Here is a 15,461-nt window from a genome sequence, read left to right as displayed (position 1 = left end):
TAATCTAGGAATAATCTTACAAAAGGAAAGAGATGAAAAGCAGAAATTATTGTACTTTGAAGCCCTTATGAAAGTGTAATAAAAAGAATGACTTCAACATAATATTATCTTAATATCTATGGAAATGGGCAAATTGCCTAAATGACCTCTCTAAGGATAAAAATAATTCTGAATACATCACAATTCCAGGACACTAGTGATACTAAGGATTAAGGAAAACAATATAAAATATTCTGGAATTAATAATTAATCAGCAAAAAACCTGTTTTTTTTCTTCTTCTTTTTAAATTCTTTGTAACAAGGAAAGGTTCTCTGGGAAGTGGACAGGAGAAAAGTATACTTGGAAATGAAGGTAATATAAGACAAAAGCTATTAAGAAAAAGCTTTTCCCAGTAATTCAGATGGATTTCCATTAAACTAACCACATTCTCTTGGATGATCCTTTGAGTAATTCAGGGGACTCAGATGTGATACCAAGGCATGTTGGACAAGTTCTGGGAATTTGGTCTTGGAATTTGACAAGCCATGAAGGGATTTGAACCAAAGATTTTAACATCATTTGCATAGTGTTCAAGACCAATAAACTCAAACGGAAACAGATCCCTGTAGACTGCATATTGACTTAGAAAAGCACAAATTTACAGAATCTACGTTGTACTGTATTTTCATTTATTTTGTTAAACACCTCCTAATTACATGTTATTCTGGTTCTGGTCATAGCAGTCATCTAGAGCAGTACAGACAACAGACATGGCATTTAGCCTAAACATTTAACAAGAAAAGGAAAGGAAAAGATGCAATATATATTTTAAAAAGGATGAAATGGAAGGCCAAATTTCTGTTTATATGTTGGGGCCCTTTCAAAAAGAATTATGTTTCACTATCCAGTTAAATTTTTTTTTAAACACAAAGAACGTATGTATATCTAAAATCCCATACTATGTGTTTTAAAATAACTCAGAATCTAAGGAATAGCTGAACAAACTGTGGCACATGAATAGAAGAATATTACTGCACTCTAGGAAAGGATAAATATGAAGAATACACAGAAGCATGAGAAGACATATGAACTGATACAGAATGAAGTAAGTAGAATCAGGAAACACACACATACACGTATATGTGTGGAATATGACAGTGCATATATAAACACATATGTGTATATACATATATATATATATATTTTTTTATATACGTGTGTGTCTGTGTGATTATAATATAAATGGAAAGACTATCACCAACAAAAAGAAAATGAATGATTGTATGATTATAATGACCAAGCTTGGTATCAAAGAGAGCAGAAATGCACCTCTTTTAATTTTTTGCAGAGGTGAATTATGGGTGTGGAATATAATATACACCTGATTCATGTATTTGTTAGTTTTGATGACCTGTTTTTTTTTCTTCTTCTTTTTAAATTCTTTGTAACAAGGAAAGGTTCTCTGGGAAGTGGACAGGAGAAAAGTATACTTGGAAATGAAGGTAATATAAGACAAAAGCTATTAAGAAAAATAAATAACCCATAATGAAAATTGTATTTTGTAGCTATGGTAGATATGAAATATGAAATATGAAATATTATTTGTGGTATCTGTGGCCTGAGAGGGAGCAGAATGTCTCTGAGACTGCATTAATTCTGGCTTACCATCTAAGGAAAAACAATGAAGTTTGTAAGTTTTAAATAATATTCATTGAAATTTACTTTACAACCACTAAATTAGATAAACTATCTCAACTTGTAGTGATAACATGTGAAAATGAGAGCCAATTCTAATATTATGTAAGAAGAATATAATGGAAGACTATCATAGAAATGTGAGTATTTCTTTTTTGGGTTTTTTTTGCTTGTTTGTTTTGTTTTTGGCTAGGCAATGAGGTTAAGTGACTTGCCCAGGGTCACACAGCTAGTAAGTGCCATGTGTCTGAGACCTGATTTCAACTCAGTTCCTCCTGAATCCAGGGCTGGTGCTCTATCCAGCTGTGCCACCTAGCTGTGCTCCAAAATGTGAGTATTTCTTAAAGAAATATCTCATTTTACATATTCTCAAAATTAAATATACAAAGGATATTATAATTAATGCTTTTTTTACTTTGAATTGAAACAATTTTACAGATTCTTAATTCTTAATTACAGAATGTTCTGTATTGTTTTCCTTAATCTTTAAATATCACTAGTGTCCCAGAATTTTCTTATTTTCAGAACAGTTAGTTTTCCTGCTAGCCCATCATGTACAGGAGCATTATTAAGTATGTTTGGACTCCTGTGAAGCCCAATTATAGGAGTGGGCATGATATGGTATATACTATTTACATAAAAAAAGCAAAGTTCTACAAAGGTTCAGGCTCTGTTTCTGCTCATAGGGATCATTAAATGGCTCTATCTTGAATTATATGTAAGATAAAACACCTAGTCATTTGTACATCTTGGCATGTGACAACAGAAGAATGCAAGGACTTCCTATGTTAACTTTTATTCATACCATGAAGTAAAGTAGTATGTACAAAGTGATTGTTGTATTCTAATTGAAATGCCATCCCCTTGTTTATCCAGTAAATCCTTTAAAATGTATCTGATGTATTAACCATAATTATCCCTAATATAAAGTGATTAGAATCTATGGAAATATCAAATATTAAGATGAGGGGAGCTGCGTAGAGTCAATAAATGACTTGCTTTATAAATAAAGATATTAGAGTATGAGTATAAGGTGACAAAGTAAGCATAATTAATTTCAGAGCTGACTTCAATGTAATTTTATAAAGAAAATACATTAACCTATGTTGGTAACATGCAACAGGAAGCAAGTATGATGTCACTTTTTATAGTGTGGTCAAACATTTTACCAAGCAAAATCATTATCACCTTCAAAAATAACACGTACCTATTTTTTCTACAATTCAGTTCACTACAGTCTTGAACAGAGCATAACATTCTACCCTGAAACAGTTAATAGGAAAGCTCTTTAGATCTGAAGCTAACTTTACTTTACATTCAAATATAAGGGCTATGATTTAATGTAAGGTAGTGTAATCTCTTTAAGCAGAGACACAGAAAACCGCTAATATTTGTGCTTTGAGATCATCCTTACTAAAAGTCCTAAATCAATCTCTCTCTCTCTCTCTCTCTCTTCTCTCTCTCTCACACACACACACACACACACACACACACACACACACACACACACATTTCTGGCTTTCTACAACGTATTCCAAAATATTTTAAGTATATAAATAAGCATCTACATATACAAATTAACTTATCAAAATATTATACTACTGACAGCGTAAATTAGGATCAATATGACTTGAGTTTGAATCCCACCTCAGATACTTAAAGCACCATATAAAGTCACTTAGTAGACATCTCCATCAGACAGTACACAATAAAACTGCAATTAAGAGCATAACTCTGGTTGAAATGCATGTATTCAATTTTTATTTTAATAATATAGAATTTTTTGACATCACATAAAAATGTTCTTTTAAATTATCCTAACAAAGGAACTCTAGAAAGACAAATGGTATGTGTAAATAGGCCATAGTACATTACCAATAATGTCATAAAAATACCTTTAATGACACATATGACCAAAAAAACAAAGTGGCCTAGCCATTTCTCAAGTTCATAGGATAACAGACTGATAGCCTGAGATGTACTAGTATCCAAAAATAGATTAAAAGAATTGGAAGGTTTCAAATATAGTGTGTTGATTTTTCTATGGAGAGTTTATGGAAGGACATAAGACAAGAAGCAAACTGGATGAAAAGTTGTAGATATGCTATAGTCCACAAAAGTGGAGAGAATACCCATACTGATGAGATCCTTTATAAATTAAAAGGAAGGCTTATGTGGTCCATTTAGTAAAAACAGAATCCACTTCAAATGACCATTCTATAAACAGCTATGACTCAGCCTAAATATCACTTTCTAACTATATCAGAAGCAATAATATAAAGGAAAGATTGAAAATGAGATTCTATGATAAATATCAGGCACTTGGTTAAAATAATAATAATTAAAAAAAAAACTCTGTAGTACTCCATACCATATTAAGATCCAAATCCTAATGGAAATCCTAACTCAGCATATATTTTTTGTTTACCAGTTAGTGACATGGATCAGTTCAATTGTTTGTGAAATTTAATGAGATGTGGAACGAGCATAGGTGGAAAGCTAGTTGTTGTAGTGATCAGAGCCCCAGGCCTGGAGTCAGGCAGTCCTGAATTCAAATACAGCCTCAGACACCAACTAGCTGTGTAACTCTGGGCAAGTCACTTAACTTCCTTTTGTCTTATTTTCCTTATTTGTAAAACAGGGATAATAATAGCACCTACTTCCCAGGGTTGTTGTGAGAATTGGCTGAGCCGTAACTGTAAAGTGCTTAGCACATGCCCGCGACATAGTAGGTACTTAATAAATTATTATTCTTATTAGATCATTAATCAATGAGATTATTATGGTTCCATATATACCATGACAGTTTAAATTAAATGTTACCACTTGGAATTATTTCCAAATATTGTAAGCATTTGAATTTGATAAATATTTCAAATTTTAAAAATCACAAGGCAATTTGTTTTCTTCGGAACATTCCTTCAAGTATTCTCGTTTTAATTACTCAAAATAAAATCTTTATGTAATCTTTTAAACTTGAGTTGTCTACCATATAATTTAAAAACAAAAACCTCCTTTAACCACTGCATAATTCAGTATAGTAGAATGCAAATAGTGCTGGACTTGGAATCTGAGGACCTGGGCACAAATTCTGGTTCTGCCACTTACCAGATGTGTGCCATTGGGCAAGTCACTTCACTTGTTAGATTCAGTTTCCTCGCCTGGAAAACGAGAGGTTTATATTACATGGCCTTAATGTCCACACCTGTAGCTATGAACCCAGATGGCCTTAATACTGTTGCAATTTCCTAATCTCATGATGGGTTAAAAGTAGCAGTTTAAAGAATGTAAACTTTCTTTTTTGAAATGATTCATAACAAACAACATTAAAGATCAATAAAAACAATAACATGTATTTTACAACTACATACATTTAAATAAATGAATTTTGGCCATTCCCTCTAAGTCTCCATCAGGATTCTGTGTTTGTTCATTTTCATTAATTCTGCTTTTTTATGTTTTACATTAATAATGTGAAATTTTAATAAACCAGACTTATTGGTGATAATAAAAATAGCTTGCATTTACATATCACTTTAAGATTTGAAAAGTGCTTTACAATTACTAACTCATTTTTATCATCTCAACTCTGTGAGGTACATGCTGTTATTATCCTCGTGTTACTGATCAAGAAATGAAGGAAAAGGCTAAGTGACTTGCCCAAAGTCATACAACTAATAAGTGTCCTAAACTGGATTAGAATTCTGGTCTTTTTCTGACTATACATGCTATCTAATTTACCACCTAGAGGCTTAATGAATTCCTTTGAATGCATATTTCTATTTTTTTTTTTGGCAAAAATTTATTTAGTTTTTGCTACACTCACCTACTCACTTTTCCTCCAACTCCTATTTCTTTCTTCAGTCAGTCCAGTCCCAGGTGCTAATATAGCTAGATATATGTGATATCAGCAACAGAATATATCAACTACAGTAAAGTCTTAAGTAGAGTGTTTCAGGATAGGTTATTCTGGTTAGCTCAATGTTTGGAACAAAAGTCAACTGAAAATTTATTTTCCTTTCCCTTAACTGTTGCTGAAAATTACTGTTTTGCTTTAGTGAAAGTTTAAAATCCTGCACATAAGTGAATCTCTGATGATTAATAAAATTCTTACTAAATGTCCATTTTAAACAACATCTGAAACATAATGTAGACAGTATAGGAAGCAGAATACAAACTAATCTAGGGCACGCCTGAATAGTGTTTTTTTCTTCCTTAAATCTCTATTGTTTAGTTTTCACTTATACCACTGCTTTAAAGGCAGCTAGATGGTACAGTACATAGAGTGCTTGGCCTGGAATCCAGAAAACCTGCCTTCAAAACCAATGTCTGACATCTAAAAGCTGTGTGACTGGGAAAGTCACATAACCTTGGTTTGCCTGTATTTTTAACTGTAAAATGGGGATAATAATAGCACCTACCTCACAAGATTGTTGTGAGAATCAATATTTATAAAGGATTATACTTACAAATTGAGGCTAATATTTGAGGATATATTTATGAGAATAATATACCTAAATCCCTCAGCATAATGCCTTGCAAAAAAGTAGATGTTAAATAAATTTTTATTCTATTCAATTCCCCTCTCTTCTAAAAATTGGGTGTGGAAATGAGAGAGAAAAAGAGAAACATTAGTTGAGGATTCTGTTTCCTTAAGTTCCTGATAATTCAGCCTTTAAAGCAATAAGAACAATACTTATTCTTCTCAGTATATAACACTCAGGGTTCCCTGTTTACTCATACTTCATCTGATTTATGTGTTTTTTTTTCCCCATTACATTTTAAAACTCAGATCTATCTAGAGGAAAATCATTATGACAGTATGGATGATTTTTAAAATGAATAACTTCATAATTGACAAAAACAGAAATAAAAGTTTCTAAGAATAGCCTGGTAGAAAATATAAGTTGTATTGTGACAACCAGTACATAGAGTTTCAATCTAATACTTATCAAAATAAGTCTGCACAGTCCATAATAAAGATGAGATTCAACTGAAATACAGGTGAAGTTTGTCCAAGTAAACAGAAATGACCAGAGCCTAGCACATAATGGTACTTTGTAAACCATAAAGAACTATACAAATGCTAGTTATTATAAGTGACTTTATTTACTATAGATACAAAATTCCTCTTATCCCTTTGTGGACCAATGCTCAAATATTTTTTACTTTATATTAGGAGTTCTTAACCTTTTTTGCATCATAGACTCCTTCAGTAGCTTGGTAAAGCCTACAGATGCCTTAGCATAATGATTTTAAATGCATAAAATAAGATATATAGGATTACAAAGGAAACCAAAGATTGGTGAAAATAAAGACGTAATTTTTCACCCATGCAAGTTCATAGGTCCCCTGAAACTGGACCACAGATTAAGAACTCTTGCTTTCTATTAATATGATAATCAAGAATTTCCCCTCTGCCTTTCACAGGAACTATGATAACCCCATTTATAAAATCCTCACCTAACCTGTTCAATCACTGATTGAACAGAATCAGGAGCTATTCTGTTCAATGAGTCAGCACTACATATCTTGAAATCTATTCAGAAATGTCTTTCTAAAAGCAAACTTATCTCTGGTGTAAGAGTTTATCATATTTTACACAGATTATCATACTGCATGCCTTCACTTTTTAAATACTTGAGTTTTTAAATAATAAAGATTCTGAGTAAAATATTACAGAATAATTAATATTATTAATATACCTTCACAAATCTGAACTCAGAACTTTCTTGTCCAAAATAGGCATTTTTAAAAAAGAAAATTATATCAATTAAAACCCCCAAAAAGATGTCTTACAAATAAGAGAAGGGGTAAAAAGCAAGCAAAGGAGCCACTGTCTTCAGCTAAATTTTGAATACAAAAAAATAGGCCAGGGAAACAGTTTATGACCTAATGCACTAGTCCCGTTATAAACACATATATACAGTATATCTCCATCAACTGAAACTTAATCACCTTTTTACAATTTAGAGGGGGAAGGCAGCTTTTAGTATAGTTAAGCCATGTATCATCAATACCATGAAGCTAACCTATCAGTTGTAATAGCTCCTATAAAATACCAGAGTGAGATTGCAATAAGCCTAGAAAATGGGCTACAAATCCCAGCTATGCTCAAGCAAGCAGTGAACCAAAAATAAAAATAGGTAGAACTGCACCAAGAACTACACAGCATTCATCTCGATTCATGATCAGTAAGGCAAAGTTCATAGGTCAAGGTTTTAGACTGTCTTATTCAGATCTGAAAGGCAGTCATTACACAAAAATTTCTTCTTTTATATATAATTCAGAAGTAATCATCTGAATTTCCACTCTATAACACATGATGGTCTATACAAAATAGGTTGTAATCATTAAAACCACATTATTTTACTTTTAAATACCTGTATTAACTTTAAAATATCAGTGTTCAACTTAAATAAGTAAAAGCAAAAATATTCAGTTGCAGGAGCAGCTTTACAATTATTATTCAACTCTATTCAGCCTCCACAAGAAATAAGAAAGAAGAATCATTGTTAAACATTCTGAAATATTGTTCATGCTAAATTCTCTCCTTATAATAAAGGTAAGGGAAAGGCAATTTCAACCTAAATTATTTTCAATCAATAATTCAAATTGATCTTAATTTCTGGACTATGAAAATTCAGCTCTAAAATTATATATAAATAAAAAAGCAATGATTACCATAAGTTGTTGGCATATAATAAATGTTAATTACTTTGATGCAATTACAACTATAATTATGCAAGCTCCTATATGCTGGACAAAAAGTAAAGGATGTACCAGCAAACATACTGTAACTTTTTTAACTTGGTGTAATTGAAAATTAGTTTACATAATGGTTTTAGATATTCCCTGTCAACATTTCCGGCAGATTTATGGATACTTGATGAGTAGTTCTCATTTTTATCTAAACCCCAAAAATCTGTTTGGAGAAAGGCAGTATTTTTAAAAATAGCAGCTTTCAAGTCAATTTTTAAGATAAAAAACAAAACAAAACTGAAATCTCCAGGTAATATTAGATATTCCCCAAGCAGGTGGCTTCTATACTATAACCTATGGTCTTTACTGGTGCATCATGACAACTCCCTGGCTAAAAAAGTACAGAGACTACTTCAATAATACAATATAACAATACTATAATTTACAATATTTTTTCAATAAACACAGATGTAAAAAGCCAATTATTCAAATAGGATGTACATTTTGTAAAAAATGTGAACTTTATTAAAAAGAAAACATTCCTAACTATTACTCTTTGACACTTATTGAAAATACCCTGAGAACTCAGATGCTTTGAATTATGCTGGTTAAAATTCTTCACCTAATATGGACCCATAAATGCCAATGCACTACTTAAATCACATTTCACTCAGAACAATTCAAATACATTCAGATTTATTCTGCATTGGTTATAATATAAAACATTATGGAATTCTTGGATCAGGGATAAGAGTTCTAAATTTCCTAATTCTAGGAAGGATTTTGACAAAGAAGTAATACAAAGTTTCAATTTTAAAAGAAATGTGGAATAAAAAAATGTATAAATTCATTTATGGTAGTTTCTGCCTCCTTTCATCCCCAACCTGTATTACTAAAAAAGCTCCTCAATTTGGTTCATTTCTTACTAAAAGGAAAGAATACCAGTCCTTGAGCAAAAACATTCTCATATTTCCACCAGACAGGCTCTGACTTCAATAGTATATCTCCAGGGAAGAGGACAGGAGCCAGGTTCCCTCGAATGTCATTCCCCAGATGTTCAAAACGGTAACTAATTAATTAGCATTAGAAGATTTGGTTTATAGGGGAATCTCACTGGTCCAGTTTGCAGCCTACAAGAAAACGGATTGTTTTTAGCTATAACATCAGGACATAAGGGATGAGGATGTGGCTTTTTATTCCACAGAAAGAGAAGAACATTTTCAAATATTGACCATTAATACAAAAAAATTTGCCTACCATTGTAGTAGAATTTCCTCCAGATTTTTTGATATTCTTTGAGGGCATTCCATGTAGATGATTGAGTCTAGCCTGGAAACCTAGAATCAAAAGAAATCAATTTAGTAAATACACAGAAGTTGGAGACTAGAAATGTATACATAGACATACAGATATACATAAAGCAATGAAATGCACATGTGTAAAATGAAAAATTAATGAAAATAAGACATGTATGAGGGAAAATTCGTCCACTAGGCATTAGAAGAAATTGAAAGAGGATTTCTAATATAGTCAACTCTTGATTACTCTTTGGCTTATGACAGAATTGTCCATTCATGTCCTAAGTTCCTCCCATCTCTCAACAAGACCTTAATTCTAACTGCCATCATATGGATATAACAAGAAAAAGGAAAGCAAGTGAAAGCTGATTTTTTTTGGTAACCAATAATCAATAGCAACAATATAAGGCAATGGAAAATAGGATGGTTGGAACCAGTTGGGCTAAAATAAGATACTTAAGCGTATAATTCACCTCAGAATGTAGACTACAAAGCATTGGGCCTATCTCTCAGAATCTGAGTGCTACTGACCTCTTCTGCCTGAAGGTGACATAAGAGGAAAAGAGCCACTTAAGATACTCTGAAAGACAGGATCTGGTAATTCTTTTCCTAGTTCCGTAGACTCTTCTGACTGCCACCAGGGAATGACTCCTGCGATGCCACATGCCCCGCCTGACTCCTTTTCGTAGAACCAGTCACTCTGTTCATCGTCACCTGTACAAATAAAATAAACCAAAAAACCCCCCACCCCCAACGATTCAGGTTTAACATCAAGAGAATGCACACCTATAAAAAAACCCACAAAATTATTTTTCTTTCACACAGCAGCTCCATTCCAGGAATGGTTTTTAATGGCATGACAAGCATTGCTATCAATAAGAACACATAAAATGTAATGTTTTAGAACCAATTTAGAAATGTGAAAAACAATAATAAACTGGTTAATCCTTTGGCAATAACTGCATGGAAATCCATTTAAGTTACTACCCTTTCCATATTAAGAAAAAACAAGCCTTAATCTCCTGCAGGGAATTAAAAGGTATAAAACTGTGAAACTCGTTCTTTGCAGCTGATAATGGTGTATAATTAGCTTAATTTCATGATTTGTATGGAATGTAAAAGGAGAAACAATCATGAACAGATGTGACTAAATGAAATTAATCTGATTAAGTTCATTAAGAAATAGTTTTGAAAAACTTGATTTTAAATGAAAAGTGACAATAGCATGGGGTATATTGAGAAACACTATGCTATACTGCCATAAACACAAACTAGCAAATATGACGTATGAGAGTATTTAAAAGTCTAATTCAGGGGGAACAAGTAATTTAAAATTAAGGTAGAAATATTTCTTCAGTGAGAGAAATGATTTTTCCCTCTTTTTTTAAAGACAAGAAATGAAAGGTAATGAGATGTCTAAAATGTCTAAGCATGTAACTTTGCACAGCAAAACAGATAACTACTAAAAAATATAAAGCATACAGTATTTTAAAATGAAATTTGGGACTTCATAAGAGCCTCTAAGATTTTCAGAGAACCTTCTTTACTTATGTTGGCTTCCATGAAAATCATCTCAAGCTTTTCATTCATTCCAAAGTCTTATCTTACTAAAGATATACAAAAAATTATCCTAAATCTCAACTGAGAGGAATTTAATTTTTTTCTTTAAGAAAGGTATGAGGAAGTCTCAATTTTAGGTGATAAGCACAGCTTTTAACTTAATAACTTTCATTATTCTGATTAAAACAGGGAGAATTTAATAGGAGATAAATAATACAAAATTAGCATGGCACAGCGGATAGAAAGTTGGCCTTGAAACCAGAAAGTCTGAGTTAAAGGATATGTGATCCTGGGCAAACCCCAATACCTATCATTGCTCTAGACAACTCTCTGAGACTATAAATTACAAAAGTATTGACCTGCATTGATAGAGAGAATTTCCTATACCAATTAAATCATAAGACCAGTGTAGATTCCTCTCTTATCAGATAATAAGAATCACTGACATGATTCAAATGGTCTATTTAGTTACTTTTTAATTAAAAAAAAACTATTGAGTAAATCCAAAATAATTGGTAATTTGCTACTAATAATGTATTTAAGTTCTATAAGTCAATTTTAGAAAATAAGATATTGAACTAAACCACTGGTGTCAGACTGAATTTTGAATGAGTGATATCACCTTCTTAGTCAAGAAGAGTCAAGTCAACCTATGTGTACAAAAATATTTAGAGAAGCTCTTTCTGTGGTAGCAAAGAATTGGAAATTAAGGGAATGTCTTAATTGAGGGAATGGCTGAACATGTTATGGTTAAGACTGTGAAGGAATACTATTGTGCTATAAGAAATGACAACCAAGATACTTTCAGAAAAACCTGGGAAGACTTATATAAACTGATACAAAGTAAAGTGAGTAGACCCAGAATACTGTACACAGTAACACAGAATCCAGATTGTTTGATGATCAACCATGAATGACTTAGCTATTCTCAGCAATACAATGATCCAAGGCAATTCCAAAGGATTTATGATTAAAAAAAAATGCTATCCACCTTGAGAGAAATAATGGAGATGATGAAGTCTGATTTGTAGACATCAAAGCATGCTTTTTTATTTAAAGCACACTTTTTAACTTTATTTTTCTTGTTGTTGGTTTTTTTTTGCCTATTTTCTTTTGTAACATAGCTAACATGGAAATATATTATGAATGACTACACAGGTATACTCTATAAAAATTTGCTTGCCTTCTCAAGGAGTGGGGAGGAAGAGAAGGGAAAAAATTTGGAGCTCCAAATCAGAAAAAATGAATGTTAAAAATTGTTTTTACATATAATTGAGGGAAAAAAAGACAGTAAAGTCATTTCAAATAACTGGAGATCTCACTGAGAGTGTAAACCTAAATTATCATGTATCATTGACCACAGTTTTGAAGCATTTTGTCACTTTGTCACTAAGAATTATTTTAGTGAGTTCACATTTATTGCTTTTACCAGTGACAGAGCTGGAGAAGGAAATGGCAAAAGACTCCAGTATCTTTGCCAAGAAATCCCCAAATGGGGTCATGAAGAGTTGGACATGACTGAAAATATAATACTTACATAGTGACAGAAAAAAATGGAAAGACAGAAGTTTCTTAAACTATTCTGTGCTTCTCAAAGATTAACAGCCTTTAAAAGATTTGGAAGGCTGATTTTTAAAAATTAACATAAATAGAAATTTACAGGGATCTGATCTGGGGAAACTTATCTTTTGGGAATAATTTAGTTAATCTTTACCTAAAGGTGGAAAGACACTTGGCAGAGTTCTCTCTTAGCTACTGGAATCTACTACCTTCTCTTGCTGAAAAGTTTAAGTTCAAAATAAAGTTCTCATAAGTTTTTCAAGTGGGTAAAATTACCTTTGAAATTAGCCATAAGCTTACTCATGTAGAACAAATAATTTATACTAGAAATAAAACTAATGATCATTTCATTCATTTACTACAAATCTATCACCATAGGGATAGATGGGCTGGAAAAAAAGTTAATGTGATATGTTGACACTTCCAGTTTATTTTAAAGTTGTGATTAAACTGTTTGCTTGTTTAAAACCGCAAAATGTTTAAAATGAATTTTTTTAAAAACCTGCATCTTTTCTAGGAATAATGGGCTGATTAGGTGCAACTTCAACAACATAAAAACTTCTGTGAGATTCTTGAACACATCTTAAAGAATGATTTAATTTATTCCATATTTTCTTTAAGATGAGTAGTTTTAAAATATTGTTATGTGAAAATGAAAAAAAAATTCAGGAAAATATACTTTCAGGAATTTCTTAAACAAGGTAGATACAAAAATTGTGAGACAGACAACACTATTTCAGTTTCATGGTTTAGAATTTTGAATTCAAGGAAATCATTTAATTACTTACAAAATGGATAGGAGGAATAAATGTCACAGCGGAATAAAAATGACAAATGAGTTGCAAATCCAGCTATATTAATGCTTAATAGTTTTAAAGACAATTGTAATCAGAGAATGAGAACTACTCTCTTGTGAACTTGTTAAAAGAGGAGCAAAATTGAAAAGACTGAGGTACATAAAGCTTTCAGAATACTAGTCTTAAAAAAAAAAAGATAATCCTTCCTAATATTACAAGCTTTACATACTAGCTTTAGGAGATAATCAAGGGATTTAATTGCTTTAGGACATGAAGATACCTTCAGAGCACCTAAAAGACAAGCCATGAAATGAAACCTCAAGTCTCTTAAGCCATGTTTACTGTAAGATGGATTATATAAGTCATCAACTCACAAAATAACTTGTAATGAACACAACTTTTTTTTTTCAAAAGGAGGAGGAGAAAATTAATGACATTTCAGTACCTTGTCTTCCCTCATCATTGGTAAACAAACCAGCATCAGTGCTGCTGAGGCTGCTGGAGTCACTGTAATAAGGGGGGAAAAAAAGAGAGAAATGGATCAAAAGAACAATTGATCTCTCAGTTGTAAAATTTTAAAGAGACAAGGTGGTGCTCAGATGGAACTTAAGCCTGACAGAGATCTGAAAGAAAATAAGATGATTTTTTTTAATCAAACTGCAAATATCCTGGTTCCATTAACTACAGAGCATATTATTTTTGGCACATAAAACCACAGGAATCTAATGGGACCCTGACAGTAAGCCAGATGTGACTGCAACGAGGTGCTGACACAATTGATGCATTTTATTATCTGCTTCCATCAAATGCTCACTGCTCTTTTCTTATGCTGTGCAATTCAGCTTGATCCCGGAACACCACTGCTCAATAAAATGGGAAAAATCTCAATCAAAAGCAGTCTAAGCCTTTCTTCAGCACATGAAATACAAGGGCCTGGAGATGGAATTACTTTTCATAACAACATTTGCAAATATTCTGGAAAATACATTACTTAAGAATTCACTGCATTTCTATTACTTAGAGAAAAAAAGTTTACAACAATGGAAATCCATTAAATCAAACCTAAGGTCACCCTGAAAAAATTGTATATGACCATTATGATGATGATGTGAGAAAAATATAGGTTCAAATTACATCTGTATAAGTTCTGGAGTTACAGTAGAACTGATATGCAGTAGAATACATACAGTAAAATTTAACATATAAATTAATGTCAATAGGTACTCTTTCTTTATGCACATAAATGATTTCCATTAGTGCTAATGGAAGTTGTGGTCCTTTTTAGAAAATGAGAAACTTGTGTGGTTAGGTTAGTTAAAACACAGCACAGGATGAGCTTATAGCTATCTGTCAACAGTGGGTTTTATCTCTGAATGGGAAAAGACTTTCTCTTCAAGAAATATGCTTTCAAAATGTTTTGACTTTTCTCATTATTATAATCTGGAATTTTAAAATTACACAGTCATGAGTTTTTCAAATAATAACAATGACAATAGTGAAACAAGTGATTTTTTTCATGCAAAATTTAGTTTTGAAAATACCATGTTTTGTACCTAAACTTAGAAAAATCTACTATAATTTCTTTAAAAATTGAAACTAAGTTTTAGAAACAACTTAAAATCAACCAACACGCAAATTATACCCAGCTACTAACTGCTGAATGCAAAAAAAAATGCTATTTGGCTTCTACAATTTGTTTTTACTTAGTCTTTTAAATCTTCATGAAATTTAGAAATATATCATTCATTACTATATAGGACCATTCTTCTCCCAAAAAACTCTCAAATGTCTTCTTCACAACTGTTTTGCTCAAATTAAGTAACTATAATACATTGTTCCCCCAGATTCCTAATCACTGAAGTCAATACG

General features: G+C 31.9%; 1 protein-coding gene across 4 annotated transcripts in view; it reads right to left on the bottom strand.

Annotated features, from left to right (window-relative positions):
- Positions 1-15,461, bottom strand: part of GPATCH2 (G-patch domain containing 2) — a 270,988-nt gene that overhangs the window by 218,755 nt on the left and 36,772 nt on the right. For 3 of the 4 annotated variants that reach the window (XM_020982257.2, XM_020982256.2, XM_078156310.1), the window contains 3 exons: positions 14,038-14,099; positions 10,207-10,389; positions 9,635-9,714 (listed from right to left, as the gene is read on the bottom strand). In XM_020982257.2, the coding sequence (XP_020837916.1) occupies positions 9,635-9,714; positions 10,207-10,389; positions 14,038-14,099 (325 nt within the window). Of the gene's footprint in view, positions 1-3,413; positions 9,508-9,634; positions 9,715-10,206; positions 10,390-14,037; positions 14,100-15,461 lie in introns of those variants that run through there. The other variant, XM_020982259.2, reaches the window with a different exon arrangement.

This window comes from Phascolarctos cinereus, unplaced genomic scaffold (assembly GCF_003287225.1).
Source record: "Phascolarctos cinereus isolate Bilbo 61053 unplaced genomic scaffold, phaCin_HiC Scaffold_5;HRSCAF=322, whole genome shotgun sequence".
NCBI lineage: Eukaryota > Metazoa > Chordata > Mammalia > Diprotodontia > Phascolarctidae > Phascolarctos > Phascolarctos cinereus.
The sequence above is the reverse complement of the archived record's forward strand: the minus strand, read 5'-3'. Positions and strand labels throughout refer to the sequence as shown.